The 24,910-nt window shown below is 41.3% G+C and overlaps 8 protein-coding genes across 13 annotated transcripts; 2 read left to right on the forward strand and 6 right to left on the reverse strand.

Annotated features, from left to right (window-relative positions):
* The first annotated feature begins 47 nt into the window (after positions 1 to 47).
* Positions 48 to 839, forward strand: LOC124198503 (ragulator complex protein LAMTOR2-like). Its single transcript, XM_046594360.1, has 4 exons — positions 48 to 227; positions 307 to 342; positions 410 to 536; positions 596 to 839. The coding sequence occupies exons 1-4, from the start codon at positions 160 to 162 to the stop codon at positions 740 to 742; spliced, it is 378 nt and encodes a 125-aa protein (XP_046450316.1). The 5' UTR covers positions 48 to 159; the 3' UTR covers positions 743 to 839.
* On the reverse strand, positions 779 to 2,092 carry LOC124198500 (BTB/POZ domain-containing protein KCTD5-like). Of its 2 annotated transcripts, none has more exons than XM_046594356.1 (5): positions 1,944 to 2,092; positions 1,578 to 1,777; positions 1,222 to 1,518; positions 1,035 to 1,154; positions 779 to 975 (listed from the first exon to the last, which is right to left on the reverse strand). In XM_046594356.1, exons 2-5 carry the CDS (start codon positions 1,773 to 1,775, stop codon positions 946 to 948), a joined length of 645 nt encoding a protein of 214 aa, XP_046450312.1. In that variant the 5' UTR covers positions 1,776 to 1,777; positions 1,944 to 2,092; the 3' UTR covers positions 779 to 945. The 2 variants fall into 2 exon arrangements, with proteins under 2 accessions (XP_046450312.1, XP_046450313.1); XM_046594357.1 differs by having other exon boundaries at positions 1,842 to 1,986.
* Positions 1,967 to 4,709, reverse strand: LOC124198498 (beta-TrCP-like). The gene is made up of 10 exons (XM_046594353.1): positions 4,701 to 4,709; positions 4,383 to 4,458; positions 3,940 to 4,070; positions 3,754 to 3,876; positions 3,514 to 3,690; positions 3,324 to 3,449; positions 3,128 to 3,262; positions 2,785 to 3,059; positions 2,636 to 2,713; positions 1,967 to 2,574 (listed from the first exon to the last, which is right to left on the reverse strand). Exons 4-10 carry the CDS (start codon positions 3,859 to 3,861, stop codon positions 2,244 to 2,246), a joined length of 1,230 nt encoding a protein of 409 aa, XP_046450309.1. The 5' UTR covers positions 3,862 to 3,876; positions 3,940 to 4,070; positions 4,383 to 4,458; positions 4,701 to 4,709; the 3' UTR covers positions 1,967 to 2,243.
* On the reverse strand, positions 4,704 to 6,359 carry LOC124198499 (L-xylulose reductase-like). 2 transcript variants are annotated; one of them, XR_006876591.1, is made up of 8 exons: positions 6,035 to 6,359; positions 5,705 to 5,957; positions 5,535 to 5,640; positions 5,354 to 5,455; positions 5,240 to 5,293; positions 5,108 to 5,171; positions 4,881 to 5,034; positions 4,704 to 4,791 (listed from the first exon to the last, which is right to left on the reverse strand). XR_006876591.1 is itself a non-coding variant. In XM_046594354.1 (7 exons), exons 1-7 carry the CDS (start codon positions 6,084 to 6,086, stop codon positions 4,931 to 4,933), a joined length of 735 nt encoding a protein of 244 aa, XP_046450310.1. In that variant the 5' UTR covers positions 6,087 to 6,173; the 3' UTR covers positions 4,806 to 4,930. The 2 variants fall into 2 exon arrangements, 1 of the variants encoding a protein (XP_046450310.1); XM_046594354.1 differs by lacking the exon at positions 4,704 to 4,791 and having other exon boundaries at positions 4,806 to 5,034; positions 6,035 to 6,173.
* Positions 6,360 to 7,283: 924 nt separating this feature from the next.
* Positions 7,284 to 11,223, reverse strand: LOC124197753. Of its 4 annotated transcripts, none has more exons than XM_046593293.1 (11): positions 10,956 to 11,223; positions 10,735 to 10,893; positions 10,081 to 10,647; positions 9,548 to 10,015; positions 9,397 to 9,465; positions 9,243 to 9,332; positions 8,280 to 9,182; positions 7,750 to 8,214; positions 7,595 to 7,660; positions 7,445 to 7,534; positions 7,284 to 7,379 (listed from the first exon to the last, which is right to left on the reverse strand). In XM_046593293.1, exons 3-7 carry the CDS (start codon positions 10,603 to 10,605, stop codon positions 9,108 to 9,110), a joined length of 1,227 nt encoding a protein of 408 aa, XP_046449249.1. In that variant the 5' UTR covers positions 10,606 to 10,647; positions 10,735 to 10,893; positions 10,956 to 11,223; the 3' UTR covers positions 7,284 to 7,379; positions 7,445 to 7,534; positions 7,595 to 7,660; positions 7,750 to 8,214; positions 8,280 to 9,107. The 4 variants fall into 4 exon arrangements, with proteins under 4 accessions (XP_046449249.1, XP_046449248.1, XP_046449247.1 ...); XM_046593292.1 differs by having other exon boundaries at positions 10,081 to 10,677; XM_046593291.1 differs by having other exon boundaries at positions 8,280 to 8,757; positions 8,853 to 9,182; positions 10,081 to 10,893.
* A 121-nt stretch (positions 11,224 to 11,344) lies between these two features.
* Positions 11,345 to 13,836, reverse strand: LOC124197755 (UPF0472 protein C16orf72 homolog). The gene is made up of 3 exons (XM_046593298.1): positions 13,373 to 13,836; positions 13,222 to 13,293; positions 11,345 to 12,755 (listed from the first exon to the last, which is right to left on the reverse strand). The coding sequence occupies exons 1-3, from the start codon at positions 13,566 to 13,568 to the stop codon at positions 12,220 to 12,222; spliced, it is 804 nt and encodes a 267-aa protein (XP_046449254.1). The 5' UTR covers positions 13,569 to 13,836; the 3' UTR covers positions 11,345 to 12,219.
* A 17-nt stretch (positions 13,837 to 13,853) lies between these two features.
* Positions 13,854 to 16,047, forward strand: LOC124197751 (tyrosine--tRNA ligase, mitochondrial-like). Its single transcript, XM_046593289.1, has 10 exons — positions 13,854 to 14,071; positions 14,140 to 14,284; positions 14,346 to 14,524; positions 14,596 to 14,812; positions 14,876 to 14,954; positions 15,025 to 15,233; positions 15,302 to 15,368; positions 15,448 to 15,636; positions 15,734 to 15,859; positions 15,946 to 16,047. Exons 1-10 carry the CDS (start codon positions 13,941 to 13,943, stop codon positions 15,981 to 15,983), a joined length of 1,380 nt encoding a protein of 459 aa, XP_046449245.1. The 5' UTR covers positions 13,854 to 13,940; the 3' UTR covers positions 15,984 to 16,047.
* LOC124197747 (coiled-coil domain-containing protein 40-like) lies at positions 15,889 to 24,264 on the reverse strand. Its single transcript, XM_046593281.1, has 12 exons — positions 24,025 to 24,264; positions 23,138 to 23,819; positions 20,811 to 21,636; positions 20,266 to 20,725; positions 19,440 to 19,684; positions 18,884 to 19,310; positions 18,351 to 18,774; positions 17,966 to 18,174; positions 17,001 to 17,216; positions 16,690 to 16,887; positions 16,373 to 16,531; positions 15,889 to 16,266 (listed from the first exon to the last, which is right to left on the reverse strand). The coding sequence occupies exons 3-12, from the start codon at positions 21,284 to 21,286 to the stop codon at positions 16,048 to 16,050; spliced, it is 3,033 nt and encodes a 1,010-aa protein (XP_046449237.1). The 5' UTR covers positions 21,287 to 21,636; positions 23,138 to 23,819; positions 24,025 to 24,264; the 3' UTR covers positions 15,889 to 16,047.
* Positions 24,265 to 24,910: the final 646 nt, after the last annotated feature.

Genomic DNA, 24,910 nt, shown 5'->3' on the forward strand with positions numbered 1-24,910 from the left:
AAGAGATTGTCAGCCTGGCCTGGTTATGTAGGAAACATCCGCATTCATTTGTTTTTTTTTTTTTTAGTAAGAGACTAAGAGGAGTAGTGAACACTGAACAGCTGTACTCAGCCCTGACTCAGCTTGTGTCAAAACAGAAGATACCAACAAATCTAAAGAATGTTAAAACCAAAAGCTCTTACTCAAGTCTTGTCTCAAGCAAACACTGGCGGAATCTTAAGCACTTTGTAATATGGCGTGATACCTTAAAATAGTTAACGATTGTTAGTTATTTTTATTTATTTATTATCTTAATTTGTTATGCAGGCTTTTAAATACGGAGGGGGCGTTGCTAGCTTACAGGTGAGCAAAATGTGTTAAAATGTTTTACATTTGTTTATAGTGTTTAAACAATTTTGTGGCTTTCAAGTGGTTATGGGGACAAGGATGCACGAGTGACAGCAGCGATAGCTAGCAACATTTGGTCAGCATATGCTAAAAATGGGAAAGTTGCCTTCAATGAAGATGTCCTGGAATGTGTTCTTCTTGATTGCATGGTATTATTCAATTTAAAGTTTAGTAAACACAAATATTAATTTTGCCAATGCCTTTAAAGGATGGGAAAGTGGTGATTGCCCAAGTTGCTAATTTACTTCTATGTCTCTATGCTAAAGAAAATGTGTGTTTTGGAATGCTTCATGCTAAAGCAAAGGCATTGGCAGACTATCTTGATTCTCCTCTTCGTCAAGTAGCAGCATCATGAACATTTTTTTATAATACAAATTTGGATCTCCTAAAATTTAATGAAGCTGTGAAGCAGAGTTGTATTGCACTTGTGAATAAAAAGCAACACTTGTGAACAAGAAGTGTCAAAATGGCTGCAACGTGGATAAAATCCCACAAGGCTGGTTCTCTGCATAAATTTAGTTCAGTATTTGGTTCCTGGTACAAAAATCCCATAGCTTATTACATTCTTAACCCTTTCTGCTGAAGCACCTAAATAAAGAAACAACATTTTTAAATGCTTCCATCAATAGTAAATTGCAGATACTTACTTTGGCTCTATCAGTAGGCTCTGTTTCTCTTTCTCTCTTGTCACACTCTCTTGATACAACACACAGGAATTCTGAATGGTCTTCATTCCCATAAGAGTACTGTGACCCAACATTTATTAGCTATATAAAAAAAAGATTAGAATAAATAGTCTGTAGTAACTAATAAGATTGTCTTGTGTGTACACACCTGCTCAAATTTCCATCCATCAGACATAGTTGAAACCATTTGAGTTAATTCATCCTCATGACACTGTAATACACGGTAAACTTGCTTCCTACTTTCCTTCTGTGGTACCTCATCTCTTAGTCTTATTTTATCTCTAATTAACTGGATGAGTTCAGTAATATTATAGAATTCAGCTTCCTCTAGGATTCCTTCTTCAGCCAAGTTTTTATCAATAACTAGTTTGCTATGTCTCAAGAAGTTTAATATTGGTGAAAAATAAGTAGGGTCCCGATCAATCATGAAGGCACCTGTTTCATCCTAGTTTAAAATAAAGAGCATAATTTTCAAGTTAAAATTGAGGTTATATAAAGTAATACTTTATCTGAGGCAAGATTGTTGTCTTCTTGACAGAGTCTGAAGAAAAAAGACTTTGGATCTCTGCAAAGGGTTGTTCGGGTGGTAAGGAAGTGGTGACCCCCCACATTCAAACGTATCCATTCAGACTTTCTGCTGCCAACCCACTTTTCTGAAACGATGTTATTTGCAATCCCGTTCATCTCCGGACATTCAGCCATCTCTAAAATACATTTTAAAAAATCAATTAGTCGCGTTCAAACAACTTTTTTCAAACAATAAAGAACCGTTGTTATCGACTGCTAACCAGCATATGGATTGTGACTAAAAGTCATCAACAATTCTATTCTTACACTCTCAGTCACGATTTGCACAAAAGAATCACCTACCAGTATAGGACTAAAATAGCGAGTTTCACAGATTCAAATCGTTCATTAACATTTGGTTTCACTAAATAAAAATTCGACGCACAAAAATGCGAAAATATACAACTTTGAATCGATAAAGATAATCGATTATCGAAGCAGCCGTGGTGCCATCTAGAGGAGTCTCCTTCAATTGGGTTGAAATGAATGAATGAATAATTTTCTTTTTTTAATTTTTTTAATTGAATTTGAAACAAAACATTTAAACAAAATTTAAAGATAATACATTTTAAAAATAGAATAGCAAAATATTCGATTTGAAGCTTAGGTTTCAAAATGATTAGTAAAGTCCATGAAATACAACATTGGTACTGGCACTTCACGCCTCTCATAGTCAAAATCCCATGTAACAAGGCATCCAATCTGATAATCATCGACAAAAACTTTTAGCTTTTCCACCGACGTGTCCCGAATACCATCAACGCTTGCTTCGTGCCAAGATTGAGTCGATACGCTAAACGTAAAAGTTGGCTTCAATGTTTCTTTTTGAGAATTGATTAACGACTCAAGATCCCAAACGTTCACCCCTAACAGGAAAAAGTCGGAAGACCAACAATTCACGTGGCAACTAATTATGTATTTTTCGCCTACCAGCCTGTAAAAAAAAAATGATAATTTTAGTGTTGATTCGTTAGAAAGAAACAACAAAACATTACCCAATGGTTTTGATATCTCCATCGGTTTGATTCATTTGGCATTGTCGAATGCATGTTCCAAGTTCGATGTCCCATAAACTAAAGGAAAAGAGAGTAAGAGAGTAGCGTATGAATAACAGGTAGCAATTACGCTTTTGCGCGAATCTTACCTGATTTGTTCACGGCCAGCAATAATAATCCACCGATCGTAGGGTTGAAAACTTTTAATAAAAGCTTCGGATTCGGCGATGGTATTAATCAGTTCAAGCGAACTTGCTGATCGAACTTGAATCCCTTTATTATTGCCACCTTGTAGGTAAATATAGGAGTCATCCATTTGAACTCGGCGCACATTAAACTGGTGAATAGTCTGTTGGTGCGTTATTTTCCACTCTCGGGGCGATATTATCTTCCGCAACGAGAGGGTTTCGTACTGACAACTGTTCTATAAGTGTAAATTGAAATACATTAATGATTCACTCACAACAGTAAATTAGAATTATGTTAAGTTACGTTGGTAATACACGACAACAGCGTTTTTCCTGATGGACTAAACCGCAAGTAACTGCAATCCACCCTGCTTGCCATGACGTCCTGAGCGAAGCTTTCACAGTTTAATAAGGCTGGATCGTCTATAAGTTTGTGAAGCTTCCGCATTCACCACTGTTCTTATTATTGTGGAAATGATCAAAATTAAAAGTCCTCTTACCAATTCTTTTGTTTTCATACAAAATACGAAGATTTTTCCACGATTGCATCCAAGAGCAAGATATTCGCTAGTCAAATCGATAGATTTCATCATAGCTCTGTGACTATCGACTCCAATATCGAAAATCTAATATTCAATCAATATTCAGCTCTAAATGTATGGAATTTACAAATGAAGTTTCAGTTATTACACTTTCCGACTGCAAAGTCCATCTATTAAAGATCTCGATCGTCTGGGGACTTTGACGTGTTACGATGTACTGGTCGCTCAGTTTTACTTTGAAATTTAGATGCTCTACAAATCCTGCATAAGGCAATTTTTTTACCCGTTGATAGGCCGTCTTTGTTATCCAGTTTTTCTCCAGAGACTAATTGAATTAAAAATTGGTGTTAAAATTGATACTTATTTACGGGTTATCCAATGTCCAAACCTTCAAATTATCCCGGATATTTCGATAGAGATCAAGGTAAAATTCTGAATAGTTGTCATCCTCTGTCGTCTCGGTTGCGAAACCTTTCTTAATCAAGACTTTGTACATTTTCTTCCAATTTACCTAGTGAAACCTTAATTAGAATTGAAGGAAAACCTATATGATTTGGAGCAAGTAAAATTTTACGTCTTTATCAAGAACAATTTTCCAAACTCTTGCATTGTCGACTGCCTCTTGCCATGCGGTAGAGACGGAACGTGCGTTGAGTAGACCCAGACAATCCACATTCTGGAATATTCCTTTGGCAATCAGATCAACTGAATGCAAACAAAATAGAGTATTTAAAAACAAGGCTCATGTAAACTGAATACCACCAAAATCTGCATAAAGGTTGACAAATGTAAAAAGTAAAAAACATTAGAGATGTTTTTGTCATCTGAATTCCCTAGCGTCTAAAGGGGTTCAGTATCCGGCTAGAATTCTCGCGACTGCCATGAAATTTTTCAATATTACTTGAAATTCGTAATATAAACAAATGTACATTGCTATGTTCGGTATGACAGACACACAAGAGTTTGCCTTATAAGGCGTTATGAACGAACGAACAAAAAAGCGTTCACGTTTCGTACCTTGAAGAAGAGAAGTAATATCGACGCTAGTACCTCCGTCACGTAAATTGTATGCACAGGCATCCACAGTATTTTCCTGCTGATTGACGATCATTTCATTAGAGTCAGTAAGTTGTCAATAAACTTAAACAAACAAGACAGAAACTTAGCAAAACACTGATTCTCGAACTGTTTATAAATAGTCGTCAGTCCAACGTTGCCACGAAAACGTTTTCCAACATTTCTCGTTTCAAAAACGGAAAAATCAAATAAAACCGACAAAACCAGAGCTCTGACATAACCATCGTTGGTTCTTTTACTTATGGGACGTTTACTCACTAGATTTTGTTATTTTGCAGTTCTGCCACAGTGATAGCTCTTAGTCTGCGGTCTGGTTTTCAGTTTAAACTTTTAACCGCGATTAAAAAGTCTTCCGGAAAAAACAATAATCAACGGAATGTATTATTATTATTATTTAAATTGCAAAAATTTGATAGTCTTTTATTAACATTACATTACCCCAGATTTGAAAAAAAGTTGAAACGCATGTTCAATCTTCGTTTCAAGTTTCAACACGCCAAAAATCCCCCATCAACCGGAAGAGTCGTTCCGTGAATCATGGAAGCTCTATCGCTAAGAAGAAATACAACTGCATCCACTATTTCTTCGACCTCTGCATAATAAAATAAGGTAAGCAGAAGTAGTAAAGAGTTATACTAAATTCAGTATCGCATAATGGAATATACCTGCAAATCTACCCAAGGGGATTCCAGCAAGCATAGGACCTGACTTTAAGGGATCTGACCAACCCTAAAATCAGATGTTTTAAATTCATTCAATTGGTCATCAAATATCTATATGATTTCTCTTCATCTTACCATTTTTCCCATTTCCGTAAGCACAACTGTCGGATTCACACAGTTTACTCGAATCTGTTGCAGAAATCTACATGAATAAATTTCCAAATAAAAAATGAATAAATGTATCCTTACTTTATGTTGCCCTAACTCAAGAGCCATTACTTTTGATAGCATGTCAAGAGCAGACTTAGTGCTACAGTAAATAGCATGATCTCTTAAAGCTGCCTGGGAAGCCTACAAAAATTAAAATTTTTAATTTGATTTCCGTGGAGATTTAATAAGGCAGCATGCATCCATTTGGATTCACAAATACCTGTGATGACACATTTACAATTGATCCGCCTGTTTTATCAGCAATCATTTGCTTTACTACTGTTTGAGAAACATTGACAACAGCTTTAAGATTGACATTGAAGACCCTTTAAATACAATGATAGTTAGATAGGTATTCTACATTACGTAACAGGTTTGTGTACTGCATACTTATCAAAACTTTCACTCTTGATATCCAAAAAGGACTCCAAGATTGCAACTCCAGCATTATTGACCAACAAATCAATGTGACCCAGATCTTTGACAGCTTTTTGAGTTGCCTCCCAGTCTTCAAGGTCTACAATAATGGTAAGGATTCCAGGAGCTTCCTCTTGTAATTTTCTTAAATTTTCAGACGTCTTCGATAACGCATAAACTTTAGCTCCATGTTCAAACAATCGTTTTGCAATGGCTCTTCCAATTCCTTAATAAATAGTAGTGGGGTTGAAAAGGCGATTAAGACTTTTATAGCCATAATGGGTGCTACGACCAATTGCCTACCTTGCCCTGCACCAGTAACCAAAGCTGTCTTTCCTGTGAATTGTATCTCCATACTAAAATAGTGTTTTAAAATGATAATTTATTGAACACTGTCAAATCAAAATGATTTGAGTATGACTGATTGGATCATACAAATATAAGGGCGTCCCTAAACTGCGAAAGCGAAACGCGAAACGCGAAACGCCTAAAATGCGAAACAGCTGTGCGAAACGGACCCAAAAGTTGAGACCTTGTTTCGCATTTTAGTCTTTGGGTCCGTACTAAACTGCGAAATCGGTGTTTGCGAAACGTCGCAGTGTAAACGTCTTGGTAGCAGACGACAATGGACGCCGTCAAGGCGTCAACAAACAAATTGTTAAGAGTTTCAAATTTTCGAGACTTCGAGTTTCGCGCACCTTATGGCTGTCTATTTGTGTGTTGACCATGAATACGGAATACCTTGAATGCAATATGCAATAGGTGTTTTTAATTAGAAGATTGGTATAAAAAAATTAATGGAACTTCTCGTTTCCATGTATCAGTATCAATCAGATTATCATTCTTAATTTTAAGGGAAGTTTATTTAGTTGATTAAATTTTAGCTTGATTTGGAACATGGTAGCTTTGATTTTTAGCTTGATATAAGGCACTCATACTGTTATGATCGATTATTTCTTTGTGCACGTACCTACTGGTTGATTTAAATCATTTAATGTAATGTATGCATTACCTAATATTTTATTATTTAAAAATATCACCATAACGTGCTGCTCTATGTCTTTCATTAGTTTAATAATCGTAAAATGTGCATTAAAACATACAGGGGTAGTGGCGAAGAAATCGAATTTGATTGCCCCCCTTCCTCCTTTAATGCCTCATCATAGCGGGAGACAATGAAAAATGGCGGCAATCTCCGTCAATTTGGACCTCTGTGGAGAAAAGGAAAACTTTTTGTTTCGCAAGATGTTTCGCTCTTTAGTATGCCCTCCGGCATTTGGTCCCGCGAAACGGTCCCAAAATTTTGGTCCGTTTCGCACAGCTTTTCCGCATTTTAGGCGTTTCGCGTTTCGCGTTTCGCTTTCGCAGTTTAGGGACGCCCCAAATATAAGGTAAATAAACAAGCTGAGCAACGCGCCTGCGTTGCCCAATTTCACATATTTGTGAGTATGCGGGGAATTAACGGGAACACAAAATTCCAAAAGAAGATGGTTTTCTGACAGTGAATACACAAAGCTACGTAAGCAGACTGGGTAACTGTATTTTTTTTTTAAATAAATCATATTCCTGCATTTACTGACGTATCGCTTCTCTCGGCTGACTGAAATTGGTAGAGAATGAAAAAATAGGAGAGTGTCGTTCCCACTATCTACAACAAATGACAATAACTTTTGATTGCATTCTACATTAGAAATATTAAGTTGGTAGACTAACCTGAGGAATGATTTTTCTGCTTATGGGATAGAAACCAGCCGCATTAATTTGAGGGAAAAACAGGCTTGTTTGCTCCGCGAATGCGTTCGTCTACACATCAAATTTTCCAAGTTAAGTGACGCAAAAAAAAAATATGAAATTGTAATGTACCAGAGACTTAAGGGGTTCTTCCATTTCAAGTTGCATACGGATGAGTTTTCTCAAAACTGAATCTGCCTACATTAAACAACGAAAATAGTCCAATAATCAACCCGAAGATAGCGACTTATTTTAATTTTTTCTCCATTGTAATATTGTTAACGTACCTTAAGGCGGATCAGGTCCGCTGGATAACAAATAAGTGAAAGATTACAAATTTGCGTGCATGCAAAACCTATTTCCAGAACTGATCCGGGCTCTTTATCAGTTCCGAACAAATAAAATGATGCTGTAATCATGGACACAAAATGAAAGGACAGAGAAATTCCCATAAAAAAGCCGAAGCAGTGGTTGATGTGATCGACCGTCTCACACACAAGCGCATGTCTCCTCTTCAAAGTTGACAAGCGATTATAATAGTTCCCGTCTGTTGTGGTATTCTTGAGAAGATTAAGCTCCATTCGGATTGATTGATGTGCGTTTGATGAAGCGTAACACACGACTGAAAATAGAACTATAGCCGTGATGGGATAAACTTGCGAAAAAACAGACACCAAGGAACAAAAAAGAATCAAGAATGATGATCCATATTCGGAATGGTGATATAGATTAGTAGCTAATAACGAAGTATGCTGAAATAATAACAAAAAAAGGTTTTTGAACGTCAAGTAGCTAAAGACATATTGTTTATGCTTACCAGAAGAATGATCCAAACTAGACCTAAAATAGAGGCTTTTCGGATTCTGTCGAAGAAACTGAATTTCAAAAATGATTCAAAATTTTGGAAAGTTTCTCCCAACAAATTCCATCGAGCCCGAAAAATGGACAAAAAAATTACGTGGGTTGCAAGGCTGTGAACAGCAAAGTTAACATAATCCATCGCCGTGTTCCATGAAAAAGTATCGGAATTGTAACTAATTTCAATGGTAAAAGTAACAGATATTTCCTTGTGGTTATCGATAACGTAGCTTAAACATAGCAACTGAATGGACATAGAAATTAAAAGAACAAAAAGGGAATACAAAACAAAACACCGAGAAAATTTCTGTCCACTCGACAAATCAATACCCAACCATTTTGCCCAAGTGACAAGAGGTTGAACACTCCATAACCAGCCCTTTTCAACTGCTTCCTCACTTACAGTTCTTGTCGGAACCAACATTCTACGCCGACTACTAAATAATAAAAAAAAGTTGTAGACTTTAATGGGTCTTTTTGTTTGGGGGGGGGGGGGGTTTGCACTTGTTAGATAAACCATTAGTGATCTTACAAATTCGTGACGAATGACAACGACAAAGAATACACGTCGAAAGTGAATGTGCACCTAATGACTCAGTCAATCATGTATGATAATAGTAGCGTATTTCCATTTCATAATTGCTTGATGCGCGTATTCTATGCACCCTTTATCGTTCTAGAATGACGTGGAAACTGAATACGTAATTAAGCATAAATTCTTAAACGTAAAGAGCGCATTTAAGTGAACTTTCAAATACATGATTGCGATAATGCAATAGTATAAGTGTCAACGAAAAGACTTTTTCTCTGAAGAATGAAACTGACGGAGAATAAAGTAGTACGTTAGCGTCGTTCCAATCATCTGAAATTTACAAACCTTTTCAATCAGTTTGAATTCTAAGAAAAATAAAAGATCACTTACTGTGGGAATTAATTTTTTACTGACGTTGAAGAAGCCAAGAGCGCTTATTCGTGGTGAGTTTAATACTACTTGCATGAGGAGTTCATGGACCTGAATAAGCAAATAAGTCTAATCAGAAGCTAAATTAAAAATATCAGAAACTAATTAACAATACCTGTTTTCTGCAATGATTATGTCTCGGTTCGATTCTTAGTCGAATAAGTTCTTTGAGCACCCTCTCCGACTAAATAACGTCCAAAAAGATTGATCAAAGTTAATTTACTAATTAAAATTTTAAAAAATAAATGGTAGTAAGTAGTACATACCTGAATACGTACGCGATCGGAAGTTGTGCAAACGACGAAAAGATTGATGAGAAGAAAGAAGAAAAACGCGATTTCAGAAGCTGAGTTGTTCTCATTAGTTTTGGCAAACCAGTAAAACGACGCATTAATGATGGCGACGAATAAATGTGGCACGATGAATAGAAGGCTCCAGCCGAAACAATGGTGAATGCTGTCGACAGTCTGGCAAGTCAAAACGTAATAGCGTTTCAGGAGAATAAGGTCAGCATTCGGACGCAGATCAAGAGCTTGTGGAGTTTTCCAGCCATTCAGTTTCAAAGCGATAGATTGAAAGGAAATCGATGAAGCATAACTGGCAATAGCGAACAACGTAATTGACAATACGTGATAAATCTGGAAGAAAGCTTGCGAAAGTGCCAAAAATTTTATGTTGAATGTGGTCTCCGTATTAATATTCGGAACAACTCCAATAATACTCAAACTGCCAACCTGAAATTCGATAAAAAGTTATAGAAAACGTATTTCAGTATAGAGATTATGAATTTTGTTCTTACCCCTAATACGATGCACGCTAAACCATAGTAAGAACAGCGTCGTAATTTGGCGTGAAATTCCTTGTAAAATTCGGCGTCGAAAAGTGGAACCAGCAATTGAAAGGCATCACAGAGAGAGGCCCATCTCTTTTTGATGAAAAAATACATAATCCAGTGGGCGCCAAAACAGCCGATTTCAAAATTGATAACATCGATGACGACATTCCACAAGGCAGTCGTAGATTGGTTTCCATCCTCTCCGAAATAAAAGCTGGTCATTTCACTCAGCTGACCCTGGAAAATCTGCACCAAGTTCAGCGTGAAGGCTGCGTGGATCATTAAAGAAATAACACAGAAGATCTTTTTCCATTTTTGACGACAGGAATTTTTGGACGGAACAGTCAAATTCACTCCAATCAACATGGAAAAAATGATTAATGGATGAATACTCCAGTTCCAATACTTGCCAGCCGTTCCATTGTTGTCTGAAACTGTCGTTTCACTTGTTTCTTCGTTCGCTCCTACTGTTGCTGCTCGAATAGGCATTATCACATATCCAACCTGATCTAAACGGCGTGACTGCAAGCACTAAAAACATTCCGACTACGTAGAAATACACTGAACGATTGGACTGATAAATCTAATTGCGTGAAAACTGGGGCATTATTGCTATACCTATATTCGGCACTCGGTAGAAACCAATCGGTTGAGTGCTGACGTCAAACCCCGTTCCTTTCCAAACGGTCCCCAGCAAAGCAAATAGTAAAATAAATTTACCAGTTGACATTTTTTAGGGGCTGCCATCGGCTCATCATGATGGGTTCGTGGAGAATTCTGTAACAAGAAAGAATAACATTAAACATTCTGGGAAATTTAATACGAGATAAAGAAATTACGATTCGTCGACGCTGTGGATGAACTCGTTTCCTTCCGTCTTGCCGGGAAGAAATGTGATACCTCCCGTATCTCCGACATTTTGATTGAAAAATCGATCTGACGCATCAATCGCAGAAATTGATGTATTTCTTTTGTTTTCCAGCAAATCCCACTTGCACGCAAACACACACACACACACACACTCTCACACACACAGCGCGTGACTTGCAGGGTAAAAAGGAATAATAATAAATTGTAACGTTCTTAGAACTTGATGGGAGATGCGCATGGGGAGAACCTGTCTACAGTTGTGTGTGCAACTACAAAAAGGCAGCAATTCAGCAGCAAACTCGTTCTTATCTCTATCTAATGTTGCAAAAGAGGGTAAAGGAGAAAAAAAAACATCAAGTCAATCAGAAACTAAATTATCGTTATCATAGGAAACATACGAATTCATCATCACCGAAACGAGAAACGCGCAAACTATTTTTAAAATTAAAATGAAAGTGAAAAAAAAAGGGTTGGAGCAGAGGAAACAACGAGGACAGCATTTGTTGAGGTCATTTCTCAATCAAGAAAATTAAAGAAAAAAAAAAAGAAAATAATCAAAGCATGGTGAAAACAAGACCAGATTTTTTTCAAGAATCCGATTTCAATCGAACACACACATTTACACACGCTCAGGTCTGAAATATATAATTCAACTTGAAATTCGACGTGTTGCAAACGGCGATGTTACTTCCACCTTCGTTTGGAATATAACTGCTGTCTTTCTATAATTTTGTTATAATGTTACCCGGAGAGAGGAGGAAATAGGGTGAACATTCTTCAACTTGACAAGTAGAACAGGTTCCTAAAATAAACGGGGGGGGGGGGGGAGTAATGATGGCAACACCATCTTAATGGATTATTATTATTCAGCAAGAACACAAATGGCCTTTCGCTTGTGAGGGAGACCCCGAAAAAAAAAAATGAAGAGAAAAAAAAAATGCGAATCTTTGTTTTGTGTCTGTGTAGTAGCAGCAGCAGCAGCTTCGGCGCAATGAAGTTCATACTTCGTCCTTTTTGCATAACGAGCTCGAAATGAACACAAAAGAACATTGGGGTTGAAGGTGAATTTTCAAATAGAAGGGGGAAAAAAAGGCGCGCCGAAGCGAGAAATTTAACAAAACAAATGAGGTAAGGATTTTAGAGAAAAAAAAAACGGAAGGGTTAACGTTAGATGAGAAAAAAATTATTTTGTTTTAGCTATTGGGTTCGCTTGGTTTCCAAAAGCAGGATAGTTTACATCAGTCTCGAGCGTTTATGAGTGGGCGAGTCCATGATGACGTCGTGGGTGGGGCTTGCGGGAGCAGGTCTTTTATGGCGAGCAGACTCGTGGCTTATAAAGGCGCTCAGCTCGCTGTGGTTATGAACGGGGCTTCCTCGACGTCCGTTGCTTTTGGCCGACGAGCCACTATTGTTGCTAGAAGCCGATGAGGGTAGAGGCAAGCTGAGGGCTTCACGGAAAGCTTGAAGGGCTGGCTCAAAGTCTCCGGCAGACGCTTCCAGTGGATGTTGAAGGGCAGAAGCTCCATGATGCGATGCAGACATACCATCAGAAAGTGAGACACGTGGACGAGGCCCCATTCGCATTTGATGACGGGGTTGAGAAGCTCCAGAACCTGGGACACTTTTGCCAGTTAAGAATGCGATCAATTCCTCACGTCTGATGTTCCGACCGCGGCGCTTTTTGGCCCAAGCTAACATTTCTCTAGCTCTTCGCTGATATCCGGCCTGAATGCCAAGTTCGGAACTTCGTCTCAAGGCCTCTGTCGATTCTAAAAATTACAAGATAAAAATGGTTACATTTTGAATTCCTTTTATAAGCCTCTAAAACTTTATGTTTACTCTAACAAAATATAATAAATCAATATTTTTAGTTTCAGCTAATCAGTCATTCACCACACCCAAATTACATATACAAACCCAGACTACATATACGAAAAGAACAAAGAACAAAACATCTTTTTCAACCAAGTCTGTAAACTTTACACCCAGTTTTTGTTATTCCTGTATAGTTGATTATTGCACTTGAAATACAATACTAAATGACAATTCTTTTGCCAAAAAAAATCAAGTTTAAAATTTCTTGGCAGATGACTAAACTATTTTCTAAAAGAAATAAGTATAGAAAGTAATATGAAACTTTGTATGGAATTTGACTCTTGATTGATAGCCTAGACAAAGGCAATTGCGTTTTCCTTTTGCTTTTTTAGTTTTTTTTTTTTTTTTACAAAATCTCACCTTTGTATAGTGAAGTGATTGTGCCAGCTGCAGTTTGAAAAGGCAACCAGAGCACTTGAGGCTGGTTACGATCTGGAATGAAGACATAAAATATTAGTTAGCAACTGTTGTGCTGCAGTATAACCTAGTAACTAGTTCCGATGATCCTTACCTTTAAACAACTGTGCTACAGATGTGGCAGAGTTCTGAAAGAGATACCAAAGCTTTTGTGTTGATAAATCCCGTTCCGATAGTACAGCTTGATCAAGGTCGGGTTCATTTTCAAGTTCGATCTCGCACTGACGTTCCCAGTTGGAAATCCAAATGTCTGCGAACGGATCTTCACCATTCTCCATGGAGTTATTCATCTTCTTTTGTTAGTGTGTAAATATTGCGAAATAAACAGGTAACCACGTTTTTATAACAATAACGCTTGTTTTGAAAAGAATTCGAGCGCTATATGGATCCTGTAATCACGTGAATTTCTTCGAGAAAACCCAGCAGATCTCCCCTACTACTCCATTACTCCAGTCTGTTGAAATGGTTGAAAGTTTTTCTGTAGACTGTGTGTTCCTCGCTCTTCCTAAAAGCACAAAAGGCTCTGATAAATCAACTGCAGCGTTGCCAGATTGTTGATTATTGGACTCGAATTATCTTAATGTAGTCTGCTGCGAATTGCACGTTTGTTGGTGGTTTGTTTTGTTTCCTGCCATCGCATCTTCAAATACATTTAATTAAATATGATCATTTGCGTGCTTAATCGTATTTGTTCGGCTAGAACATGTAAAGTTGTAATCCAGCGATATTGCGCTAGCAATGTTCTTAAATTAAACGAAAGGGGACTATTGCAAGACGTTTTTCCCCCACCTAGGTTGTATCCAGATATTTATATATCAGTTAACGCGAGAATAATTAACTTTTTTTCGTTTGTGTATTTAGTTTAACCCTTCAAAAACTGCTGTCACAGCCACAGTGTTTCTATGCTGGATTTGATCCAACTGCCGATAGCCTCCATATAGGAAATCTCTTGGTTCTGATGACAATGTTGCATTGCCAACGAGCTGGCCATCAAACTATAGCCTTGGTAAGAATTTAAATGATTTTTTCTTATGATTAATAGTAAAATTCATTTTATGTTTATAAAGATCGGGGGAGCTACTGCCTTAATAGGTGATCCTAGTGGAAAATCCAGCGAGAGAATTGCTTTGCCTGAAGAAAATGTCAAAGAAAATACTAATGTGATAGGTGAGAACATTAAAAGGATATTTCAGAACCACCAAAAATACATATGGGAGGAAAACAGAGGCCCACTGAAACCAGTAAAGTACAACCTCCTTCAGTCTACAGTACAATTATGTTTATGATTTACTGAAGCTTTTTTTATTGGTGATCTAGGCTAGTCAACAATGCAGATTGGTACAATAATGTAAGCATCACAAAGTTCCTCAGTACAGCAGGAAGGCATTTCCGAGTCGGGGCCATGCTCAGCAGGAACAGCGTCCAATCGAGGATCAATTCCGAGTCTGGAATAAGCTTCACGGAATTCTCCTATCAGGTGCTCCAAGGCTATGATTGGTTACACCTTCTACAAAAATACAAATGCCGATTCCAGGTATAATTTTGTATTCTTCTGTAACATTAAGATGTTTGTGAATTTAATCCGTTTTGTTGCCAGATTGGCGGAAGTGATCAAATGGGGAACATAGTTTCAGGCCACGAATTAATCAGCCGAATGGGATTAGAAGAAGTTTTTGGTAATTAAATTTCTGAAATCAAGTAACGAGATCAAAAGAATTAATTTACAATTTCAATTTGTCGTTGCAGGACTGACAATCCCGCTCGTCACGAACGAAGCCGGGTCCAAGTTGGGTAAAACGGCTGGCAACGCCGTGTGGATTACACCATCGAAGACGTCACCGTACGAGCTCTATCAATTCTTTATGAGAGTCAAGGACTCTGAGGTGGAACAATTGTTGAAACTCTTCACTTTTTGTTCAACAGACGAGATCTCTACGATAATGGAGAAACAAACGGTATCAATGATTGAATTAGTGAAATCTTTATTTCCGATCATTTCTCTCAAATGCCCTTTTCAATGCAGAATAAACCGGAATCTCGAGTTGCTCACCGTAAATTAGCCCAACAAGTGACGCTGCTCGTCCACGGAGGTCTGTATATCCTCTTTTGAGTGTTGTCCGCTCGAGTGAATTCACTGTTGCCTTGATCGAATGCATTTTGTTTCAACAGAAAACGGTTTGAAATCAGCGGAGCGCATCACGGAGGCATTGTATAGTAAATCGGCTGACTCATTGGCACGACTCCAACCATCCGAATTGAACGAGACATTCCGAGGCGCCACAATGGTAGACATTTTGCTGGAACCGGCAACTTCCGTTCTCGATATGGTGATGAAAGCCAACTGTTTCGCCAACGAAAGTAAGGGGCGGAAAAACCGCCCGCTGTGTTTTTTTTACCGTCACGATTAGTTTGGTGAATTAAAGTTGACGCCGTTTATTTTTAATGTTTACAATAGACGACGCTCGTCGCATCATCTTGGCGGGAGGTTTGCATATCAATCAAGTCAAGTGCACTGATTATACGGAGATTTTGTCGCTCGGCCGCCACATCCTGCCCAACGGGATCAGTTTAATCCGCGTGGGTAAGTTTGAGAGAAGAGACAAAAGAGGCTCAGTGTTTGAACATCGCTTTTTATTTGTAACTGTTTTCCCCTTTCTTGCCCAACAGGAAAGAAACACTACTACATTATCAAGTGGATGTCGTAGCGGAAGAGCCAGAACAACTATTTAGCCAACTAATAAAATAAAACAAAAAGAAATCAAATCAAGACTAGTTGAGTGAGTCACGAATTTCATTGAGTTGGGCTTCCAAATGAGGATATTCGCAAGCCAATTTGTCGGCAACCTTGGTCAATTGAATTAGTTTCTGTCTTGCGCGGGACTCTGCCTCCGCCAGGCTGTCAGCGCCGTGCTTGCGTCGATAAGTTCCGTATTTGAGCTGGTCGTAGAAGCGCCACCACTTCTGATGTCCCACCAGCGTCGAAATGGCCTGAATCGATAAAAACGTAACACGATTGAAAACACTTCATTCGAATGGATTCCGGCGCTCTTTCCTTCTTCTTCTTCTCTTTTTGTCTTGGCTATTCGCTACTCACTCGTCTCTTGGTGACAACCGCTTCAGCAATGTCGTGATCGAGCTGTTCGAGTCTATTACGGTCCATCTCGAGTGAATCTCGTAGAGAGTCGCGCTGCGCCGTCAGCTCCGCGTTGACTGCCTTCCTCTCGGTGATCGATTGCTTCAGCTTGAGAACCTCCTGCATGAGTCAAGATCCAATTGAATGATATACCAGGCCAGCAGCAGCAGCCCCAACCCCCCTACACACGAGAGGCACACTCGAGAGCAGTGAAACACATCGTGACAGCTTTTGTGCTTTACGACAGTACGACCCCCATCCCTCCCAAACTGTCGAACCTTGCGGCGTTTGGCGATTTCTTTCGAGAGGATCTTGTGCCAGGCGTTGGAGTCGACCGGCTCCTTGACGATCCTCGTCTTATGTCCGACTCCGGTCCTGATGTCGGCCTTGGTGTTGAGCACGGATCGGCCCAGAACGGCTTTCTGCAGTTGGTGGTTGAGCAGTTCTTGATCCTTCCTCAGCTGGACCTCTTGCACCTTGTTGGGGTAAAACATATCAAAACATGGACATGAGATGGGAATGGCGTAACATTTCACTTTTATTGGTCGGGTGGGTGAGTGGGGTTTAGTTGATGTAAGAGTGGACGAACCTGGAGTCGGTGTTTCTCTGCTTGGAGTAGGGCCAGCGATCCGGCATCGGAACGCTCGGCTTGGTAGTAACTTTGAGCTTCGCGAATGTCCGCCAACTTGCCCGTCCACAAAACAATCACTTTGTTCAGGTCACATAAACTGATTTCCAGGTTGGATTTTTGAGCACGAAGTTGGAGGATTTCCTCACGGACTCGGTGAACCTTCCGCTCCGGTTCCTGTTTTCCTCCGCCAAAATAAAAGACCGAAAGAAAAATTTGAAACATTCACTTAAAGAATCTTTTACAAATTAAATCTTTTTTTTTTAAAGATTAAATCGATTCTAGTTGGTAAGATCATTGAAAGCCTTAGACACACACAGACATAGTCAATGAATAGGCGAGCAGACAAAGTAAAATGATGACAGATCTGTTTTCCCGCATCGATCCCTCCCTCCCTTTTTTTTTTTAGTTAATAAGACGCGGTCGTTTCCTTAAAACCCAAAACATTTCAAACAGGCAAAAGAAAGCAGAAAAACAAATTCTAAAACAAATGCCGGGCGAGTCTTTTGTGCCGCTCACGTTTCCGTCGTCGTGGTACGGAAAAGTCAGAGCATAAATGAGATGATCAATAATGTCATTTCCGCCTTTTCTTTTCCTTAAATCATCAAAAATTCCTCCCCTTGAGCAATATCGACCACATTTTCAAGGGGGTAAACGATAGGCGCGGTACATTAAACTTGAATGATCTAATCATTTTTTGGCGCCATTTTTCAAATTCCGCCCCGATACCAATTTGAATAATTGAAATAAGAAATCATCATAATCCTAAAATTTGACTTGATCGACGGTAAGTAAGTGCAGCCGCTTCGGGCGGGGTTAGGCTCCGTGAATGGCTGGATTCCCAATGCGAGAAACAATGCGGAGTTTAAGTGCTCCGCCGGATGTCAAAATGTTGGCGAATTCAAAGGGGAAGGCAAAGAACGAACCTCGAGATGGAGCTGCCACTGGTGTTGAAAGTGCTGATTGTGACGCTCTAGGCTTTCTTTGTTGGCCGACTGCTGGGCCAGTCGGGCGTCCAGCTGCTGCAAGTACTCTCGCCAGCCGTGGATGGATCTCTTGCACTGCAATTGCGTTTGCTTCAATCCGGCTACTTCACGGAGGAGTCGCTTCTTCTTTTCATCCCACACGGCGATCTCTGGTCAGTCCAGCCAAAAGAGAAAATCAACCAAAATATTATTTCACACATACATAGCTGACAGGAGCAGGCGGCAATTAGACTTGCATTCATCATCAAAGCAGCAGGCCTTTCAACATAATCATTCCCGATCCCACAAATGAATCGACTTGATTGCCAAAGGGATCAATTCGTACCCTCACGAAGTTTCTCCTCCTCGACGGCCTGGATATCTCGTGTCATTGCCACTTGAAGCAATTGCTGCTCGGCTTCCGACCATTGACGCTGGAGACTATCGGTTGTCTGACGAACTTGATCCAGCTGCTCCTGCAGGGCCCGCACGACTCTTTCCTCTTCAGTGCGGGCCTGATTCTCTTCAAGAGTGGCCCGCAGCTCGTCCAGCGTCACTTTTTGTTTCGCCCAATGCATTTCCTTCCTCTCCAACAGTTTCTGTTGCTCGCTCAATTCCGCCTCGAGTCGTTTGATTTGCCCGTCCCTGGCGGCGACTTGGCCTTGCTTCTCTTCCAGCTCTTTCGTCTTCTCCTGCAATTCCTTCTCCAGATCATCGCGCTCCAGCAGCGCACGTCCATTACGACTCTCGGCTTTGGCAATTTCGAAATCCTATTTGAAATTCCATTTTTTGGACGAATTTGGAATAAAACAATTGGAAATTGGTCCCGGTCGTCAACGCCAAATGCGAAAAGGAAAGAATAAAAGAAATAAAACGGACCAGTTCGGTGGAAGCTTCTTCCATTTGGCGGATGTGCCGATAAATGGCCTGCGCTTCCTGATCGCAGGCCACACTCCGATAGACTTGATCGAGTATGGCCGCCTCCAGGGTCTTGTTTTTGCACCGCTGGGCCTGCAGACGGTCCAGGGCATCGCTCTCGCTCTTGGCCAGCAGCTCCGCCTCCCTTATCAGCGTTTGAAGCTCTTCCTCCCGAGATCGGATGATGGACTCGAGATGACGGTTGCGTTGATCGTCTGAGCTCTTTTGCGCCTCCCGCGTCTGGCACTGCGTTTCCAGATTAGTTATCTTCCGTTCCAGCCGCCCTAATTCGAATTGAACGTTGGTCCGTTTCGAAGCCAATTCCGTCGTCTCCTTTTCGCCAATAGCCCAGCAGCGATTGATTTCATCTCGGCGGGCTTCTTCGTTCCTTTTTATTTATTTTTTGGGCGGGAAAATAAGAAAGAAAATAAAAAAGCGGAAGGATCATCAGCCAATTGCGGAATCTACTCCGCCGTCGTTACACAAAGTGGTGAATCAAGGGGAAATAAATGGAAACCTGATGGATTGGTGAACGGCCGCTAGGGCCTCGTTATTCTTCTGTAAGGCCAACAAGCTGGATTGCCAGCTCTGGTTGAGCCGGATCTTTTCCGTGTTGATTGCCGCAACTTGGGCGTGAGCTCCGCGGATGGCATCCCTTAATCCGGCCGTCAACTGCTCCTCATCCAGCAGAACGTTCTCCATCTGGTTGCGCTTCCATTCGGCGGCCTCAACATCCGACAGCAGCTGATTGATCACCACATCCTGCGCGATAATTCAACAATTTCCGGTTAAATATGCAAAACTTCCCGGAACAAACAACAACAACAACCAACCAACAACACACGTGACAACCACAACGATTTCCACTGTTACCGCACGTTGACAGGTGTCACTAGCGTGTCACGGTCCATCACGACAAGCTTACCACACCGTGAACTTGTGCTGCCCAGTTATAAGAATCCCCCCCCCTCCCCCACGGCCAAAAAATGTCAAAAAAAGGAGGAGGAGGAGGAGAACAGCCCGTACTAAACAGGATGTCAGGAAGTAAACAGAGCCACCACTGCCATGGCCGCTGGCTATATTCCGGGTATACTATTACAGAACACACAAAGATTGATTGTTGATTTTTCTGGCCGTTCGTACACGGAGCGTACTTTCCCCTTCTTTATCCGGCTTTAGCTTCTTCTTCTTCTTCTTAATCTATGAATAGAACTTTTTCTTTCCGGTTCGGCGGGTCCTGACCATAAAAAGAAAAGTTGACGTCATAACCGAACAGGTCTGAGACGAACAGATGCACGGAAGATATAGTACAAGAACGGGCGTTTAATAATGGATCGGCTAACCTGGAGGAGTTTATGAGCTTGGTTGGAATCCCGTTGGCGATGTCCTTGATCCAGTTGGCCCCTGGCTTGGGCCAGTTGTTGCTGTTGCTCCTCCAGACGCTGGCGGATTGTGGCCAACTTCTTGCGTCCCGACTCCAAATCCTTCTCCAAAAGGCCGTCGGCGGACTCAACGTCTCCCAGCAATCGTTCGAGACTTTCGAATTGTTGTTTCTTCTCCGGAAGGACGTCACCTTCCACCTGGAGTCGTTTGGCCTTTTCCACGTCGAGGGCTTCCTTCTCCTTGCGGAGTGTCACTCGACTCCGCTCATTGAGTCGTTTCATCTCATCCAGTCCGGCCGAAATCTTCTTCCTCTCGCGCAGGACGCACTTGCGTTTCTCTTCCGCTTCCAGGATTTTCAGCGTCAGCTGTTGATCCTCTTCGTCCAGCAACTGCGTCAAATTGGCCTGGAAACGCTCCAGGCTAATCGAACAATGCAAATAATTAGAAGACAAAAATATCAAACTTTTATTTTTAAATTTCGTCTAACGAGGGTTAACGAACTTACATGGGATGGTCAGGATCGAGGACTTCCAGGTCGGGCCAATATCCTGCAGTTTGACTGGTCGGCGTTCCGGCTGTTCCGCTGTCGCTTCCGTCATCCGTGCTGAGTCCATCGTCTTCTCTGAGTGATCGAACTGTCAGAGATAGTCCATCTCCTGTTCCTGCTCGGATCGCGCCATTATCCACCATGGGGCTCCTGTTTCTTCTGTTGGTCGTCTGTTGATTGGCGGCAGCCAAGCCGCCACCACCACCACCACTGGCTCCTACGGCTGGATCTGTATTTATTTTCACGATCAAGTCTCTCATTCTTCCATCAGAGAAATTCCGGCGACCGGCGGGACTACGGGCGAGTTCCGTTCCAAGCTGCAGATGGCCGTAAACAGATCGGCGGCCTTCAGGGCCCAGGCTTTTGTTATTGACTGGTCGCCATGGAAACGAAGGCTGGCCCGAAACGTAACTGTGTATATACCCCCCAAACATATACTTGATCGATATTCCTGCTCATCCATCAGTCTAGCAAGAGAGAGGGGTGCTCCTGGGTTCAGTTCCAACTACTACTACTCCTACAACTGCTCCTATCCACTAAATAAAAGGCCATAATACCCACACACACACATCCACAACACTCAAAGTCGATATGAGCTACTCGCAAACTTCAACCCCGGCATATATAATCCTCCATCTTCTTGCTTTTCATCCATCCGGAAGGCATCCAAATTTTGATTTTTTTTTTTTATTTCCGAGACGTCACGAGAGGAGCGTGTGAGAGTAATAACGGCCAATAGCAGGCGGTAGTTCCACTGTGCAGTAAATAGGACAAATCCAAGTCTCTAAAGAAAAGGGAAAAGGAAAAAAAAGTTTTTAGAAACGAGTCGTAATAACATTTCGGGTGTTGGTGTGCGCGCGCGCTATCAGTTGGCCCGTCTGGATGCAAATGTGAGGGGCGCATCACGCCGAGCGGACACGAAATCAGATAATAAAAAAATATAAAAAGAGGGGGGGGGGGATGAAAAAGTTTTTGGAGAGTCACAACAGTTACAAACACAAACATGCACATAAAAAGAAGACGACTCTTGTGTGTGTATGTGGAGCGAGGCTGTGTGTGTAGTATAATCGTCTGGCGGAAGAAAAGGAAACGATTGTAGAGAGAGAGAGAGAGTTGAGGGGGGTCTTTGGCCCAGTTTTTTTGTACCCCCGCTTGGTCGATAACGTTGCCGGCGAAAAAAACAAAACAAAAACAGAACAAAAAAACAACAATAACAGCAGAGCGCTAATGTACACATAAAGAAAAGAATACCGAGTGCACAGCTCATTATCTAAACGCTTTGCGGGCGACATTAATCGAGTCGAATGCCTCTCTCCCACTAGATGAGCAGCAGAGAGATCTCCATTCTCAGTCCGGAATTGCGGATGAATAGACAATTTTTCGCCACAAAGTTTTACAACAACTCAAACAAGTAGAAGAAGAAAAAAAAGTTGACCTTTGACGTGGCAAGCATAACGTTATAGAGTTGGCACAACTTGATTTTTAAAACAACTTTTGCCGGACTGAGTTTTTTCTTCCATCATTCCCCCCTCCCCCCAAACTTGTGCCATGTTCTTTTCTACACACGGCGTGTATGCATGCCGCGTCGAACTTTGCCCGGTGTCGGGTAACAAGTTCATCGATCCAAACGGCCAAGAGAGGAGTCGGATTTCGACTGTCAACTATTCATCAAGGCTGTTCACTTTTTCACTCTCAGACTCTACACACAATGCAGCAGTGCAGTATTTTCGGTGCGCGTTACAATAAGCGATGCGCGGCCAACAACAACAACAACAACAACATTCAATTTGTCTGATTTTGTGTCAATCGCATTTCGGGCGAAATTGGCCAACTGGAATGCGTCGCTTGATTCACCGTCCAGACAACCGATAATATTCCGCCGTCATCATTGGCCAGTCTCAGAGCGTCGCCCAGGGTTTCTTGACCCCCCTCCCTCCCTACCCATCGACGTCAACGGGCCAAATAATAATAAAAAAAGGGATCGGTTCACTTGAGTGAGTTTGGAGAAAGACCCAAGTTTTTGAATCAAGACTATTCAGATAAATCAAAAAGCCAAAGAACAAGAGATGGAGGAGAAAGAAGAATGATTCGATAAATGTTTCCCCGTATAGAGCTGCTTTTCCCATAAATATTTGAAGCCCAAGAAGAGTCTACTTTTGGTAGGTATATACCAGTCTATAAAGGCGCCGATCAATATTCATGAAATTGAATTCTCGAATTTCTCCATTTGGTAGGAAGATTTTTCTATTACAAGGGGGAAAAAAGAAGATGGGTGGAGCTCTAACCCGATATGGCTGATGATGATGGCAACGGGTCACGTCTTTCCAATGGGACGGCCAACGAAATGATAAGCCGGTGGCCGACTTGTGTAGCCGCTCCTGTGGCATATCAAACGATGGTCGACATCGTCCCTAGCTGTCCACCACCACCACCACCACACAAAGTTTCCGGCTGCAGCAATCGCCAATCACAAATTTTTCTTCTTCTTTCATATCGGACAAGAAAATGTCGCTCACAGTCAAATATGATTTCATGCAGTACATCTTCTTTCGTTCACTTTTCCATCTGAAAATCATTTTTTCTTCTTCGGCTGGTGTGTGCTGCTGATTGAACATGCGTTACACGGCTGTTTGGCTTTTTCTTTTTCCTTCTTCTTTCCTCCCTCCGCCTGTCTCCTTCTTCTTCCTCCCCCTTTTTTCATCCTTTTCAGTTTGCCTTGCAGCACATCTCTCCTTCTGATGTTGTGTGTGTGTGTGTGCTCGCTCTCACTCGGGACTCTGCTGCTCTGCTCTGCTATTGATCCGAAAGTGGAGGAAAGAGTAAAGAGAGAGAGGGGATATATACGTAGAAAGGGTAAGAGAGAAGGATAGCAGCTCTGATCTGAGCTGGAATTGACGATGTATACAGCGCCCAACGAGATCTTCTTCCCTTTTTAACCTTTCACAGTTCCGGTCACAGATATTTTCCCTGTTCAAAGAGAAATGGGAAAAAAACTAAAATCATTAAATAATCACGTTGGCGCGAAAGAATTTCCGGAGTTCTTTCCGGGTTGAATAAAAACGGTCAAATAATTCACTAAAAAAGTCTACAACATTTTTTAAAAAAATTTGAGAAACTAAACTGATCCAAATGATTTTTAGTTGGCTAAAAAAAAGGGTAAAAGATTTGATACCGTTGCAAGTTCCTGGGTATAGACTGCTGTTCCTGGATAGACCACAGAGTTTATTATTATTAATTTTGTTTTCGCTCCCGTGTACGTTTGTCTGTTTCTTTCCTGGGTCTCCTTTTATTTCCCTCCTTCTTCCTTCCATCCTTGCACGCCGTGATGTACACGCATGCGCACACTTGGGCAGTGTGGCTGGAGAGAGAGAAGAGAGAAACTAGTTGTCGTGGTACGAAGATAGAGGGAGAACTAGTGGAGGAGGAGGCGTCGTTTGTACATTTTCAGGTTGGCAACTTGATATGGCCTTTTCAGTCTAGAGTGGATTTCCCGCCCGGACGGTCGTGTACGTGTCGCCTGTGCGTGTGTGTGTCTTGCTCCGTTAGTAACAGCAGCAAACACGTCAACCATTTGGGGGCCAAAAAAAGAGAGAAGAGAGAGACAGAAAGTCTCACACAGGCGCGGTCAAAACTCGCCCCCCTCTAAAACACAAAAGTGTCCAGTTACAACCCAGGAGAGCCCCAGCTTGCTCCAGTTTTTTATTTTGTTTTGTTAATCATTTTTCTCCAAGCTCCAATTTCTCACGAGCACTTTGGGGTCGAACACAAATTGTCAAAGTCGATCTTCCTCCAGCTGGCCAGCGGTCGAAAAAAAATTTGGAATCCAGGAGAATGTGAATGTGCACCGATAAGAAGCCAGAGCGCCGATGGGAGGAAGCAACGCCGGCCATAGGATTGACACCAAGTCGGGCGCTCTCAAAATGGTCCAGCCGAAGAAGCAGCCCAAGCTGAAGCCAGTGCTGACGGACGAGCAAAGAGGCTTGTTACTCGTCGTGCCCAGTCTGAGGAATAACGAGAACGGCTAATCATTCCTGTTGGTTTTATTTTCCTTTCTCCTT

Source organism: Daphnia pulex, chromosome 7 (assembly GCF_021134715.1).
Source record: "Daphnia pulex isolate KAP4 chromosome 7, ASM2113471v1".
In the NCBI taxonomy this organism is placed as follows: Eukaryota; Metazoa; Arthropoda; class Branchiopoda; order Diplostraca; family Daphniidae; genus Daphnia; species Daphnia pulex.

What these genes read in the sequence shown, in the direction of transcription:
- LOC124198503 (XM_046594360.1), top strand. Translation starts at nt 160, where the DNA reads ATGTTAAAACCAAAAGCTCTTACTCAAGTCTTGTCTCAAGCAAACACT. An exon ending in GGCGGAATCTTAAGCACTTT is followed by an intron (nt 228 to 306) that starts GTAATATGGCGT and finishes TTTGTTATGCAG; the next exon opens with GCTTTTAAATACGGAGGGGG. An exon ending in GGGGCGTTGCTAGCTTACAG is followed by an intron (nt 343 to 409) that starts GTGAGCAAAATG and finishes GTGGCTTTCAAG; the next exon opens with TGGTTATGGGGACAAGGATG.
- LOC124198500 (XM_046594356.1), bottom strand. Translation starts at nt 1,775, where the DNA reads ATGGCTGAATGTCCGGAGATGAACGGGATTGCAAATAACATCGTTTCA. An exon ending in ACAATCTTGCCTCAGATAAA is followed by an intron (nt 1,519 to 1,577) that starts GTATTACTTTAT and finishes ATTTTAAACTAG; the next exon opens with GATGAAACAGGTGCCTTCAT. An exon ending in AGCCTACTGATAGAGCCAAA is followed by an intron (nt 976 to 1,034) that starts GTAAGTATCTGC and finishes TTCTTTATTTAG; the next exon opens with GTGCTTCAGCAGAAAGGGTT.
- LOC124198498 (XM_046594353.1), bottom strand. Translation starts at nt 3,861, where the DNA reads ATGTACAAAGTCTTGATTAAGAAAGGTTTCGCAACCGAGACGACAGAG. An exon ending in GGACTTTGCAGTCGGAAAGT is followed by an intron (nt 3,450 to 3,513) that starts GTAATAACTGAA and finishes ATTGAATATTAG; the next exon opens with ATTTTCGATATTGGAGTCGA. An exon ending in TGTTGTCGTGTATTACCAAC is followed by an intron (nt 3,060 to 3,127) that starts GTAACTTAACAT and finishes TTACACTTATAG; the next exon opens with AACAGTTGTCAGTACGAAAC.
- LOC124198499 (XM_046594354.1), bottom strand. Translation starts at nt 6,086, where the DNA reads ATGGAGATACAATTCACAGGAAAGACAGCTTTGGTTACTGGTGCAGGG. An exon ending in GGTTACTGGTGCAGGGCAAG is followed by an intron (nt 5,958 to 6,034) that starts GTAGGCAATTGG and finishes CTATTTATTAAG; the next exon opens with GAATTGGAAGAGCCATTGCA. An exon ending in TTGTAAATGTGTCATCACAG is followed by an intron (nt 5,456 to 5,534) that starts GTATTTGTGAAT and finishes TAATTTTTGTAG; the next exon opens with GCTTCCCAGGCAGCTTTAAG.
- LOC124197753 (XM_046593290.1), bottom strand. Translation starts at nt 8,840, where the DNA reads ATGGTTTATCTAACAAGTGCAAACCCCCCCCCCCCCCAAACAAAAAGA. An exon ending in TAGTTTGGATCATTCTTCTG is followed by an intron (nt 8,215 to 8,279) that starts GTAAGCATAAAC and finishes TTATTATTTCAG; the next exon opens with CATACTTCGTTATTAGCTAC. An exon ending in GCAGAAAAATCATTCCTCAG is followed by an intron (nt 7,380 to 7,444) that starts GTTAGTCTACCA and finishes CATTTGTTGTAG; the next exon opens with ATAGTGGGAACGACACTCTC.
- LOC124197755 (XM_046593298.1), bottom strand. Translation starts at nt 13,568, where the DNA reads ATGAATAACTCCATGGAGAATGGTGAAGATCCGTTCGCAGACATTTGG. An exon ending in TGTAGCACAGTTGTTTAAAG is followed by an intron (nt 13,294 to 13,372) that starts GTAAGGATCATC and finishes TCTTCATTCCAG; the next exon opens with ATCGTAACCAGCCTCAAGTG. An exon ending in AATCACTTCACTATACAAAG is followed by an intron (nt 12,756 to 13,221) that starts GTGAGATTTTGT and finishes TGTAATTTTTAG; the next exon opens with AATCGACAGAGGCCTTGAGA.
- LOC124197751 (XM_046593289.1), top strand. Translation starts at nt 13,941, where the DNA reads ATGATCATTTGCGTGCTTAATCGTATTTGTTCGGCTAGAACATGTAAA. An exon ending in CGATAATGGAGAAACAAACG is followed by an intron (nt 15,234 to 15,301) that starts GTATCAATGATT and finishes TTTTCAATGCAG; the next exon opens with AATAAACCGGAATCTCGAGT. An exon ending in GATCAGTTTAATCCGCGTGG is followed by an intron (nt 15,860 to 15,945) that starts GTAAGTTTGAGA and finishes CTTGCCCAACAG; the next exon opens with GAAAGAAACACTACTACATT.
- LOC124197747 (XM_046593281.1), bottom strand. Translation starts at nt 21,286, where the DNA reads ATGTTTGGGGGGTATATACACAGTTACGTTTCGGGCCAGCCTTCGTTT. An exon ending in AGTGGCAGCTCCATCTCGAG is followed by an intron (nt 17,217 to 17,965) that starts GTTCGTTCTTTG and finishes GGAGGAAAACAG; the next exon opens with GAACCGGAGCGGAAGGTTCA. An exon ending in CAGAGAAACACCGACTCCAG is followed by an intron (nt 16,888 to 17,000) that starts GTTCGTCCACTC and finishes TACCCCAACAAG; the next exon opens with GTGCAAGAGGTCCAGCTGAG.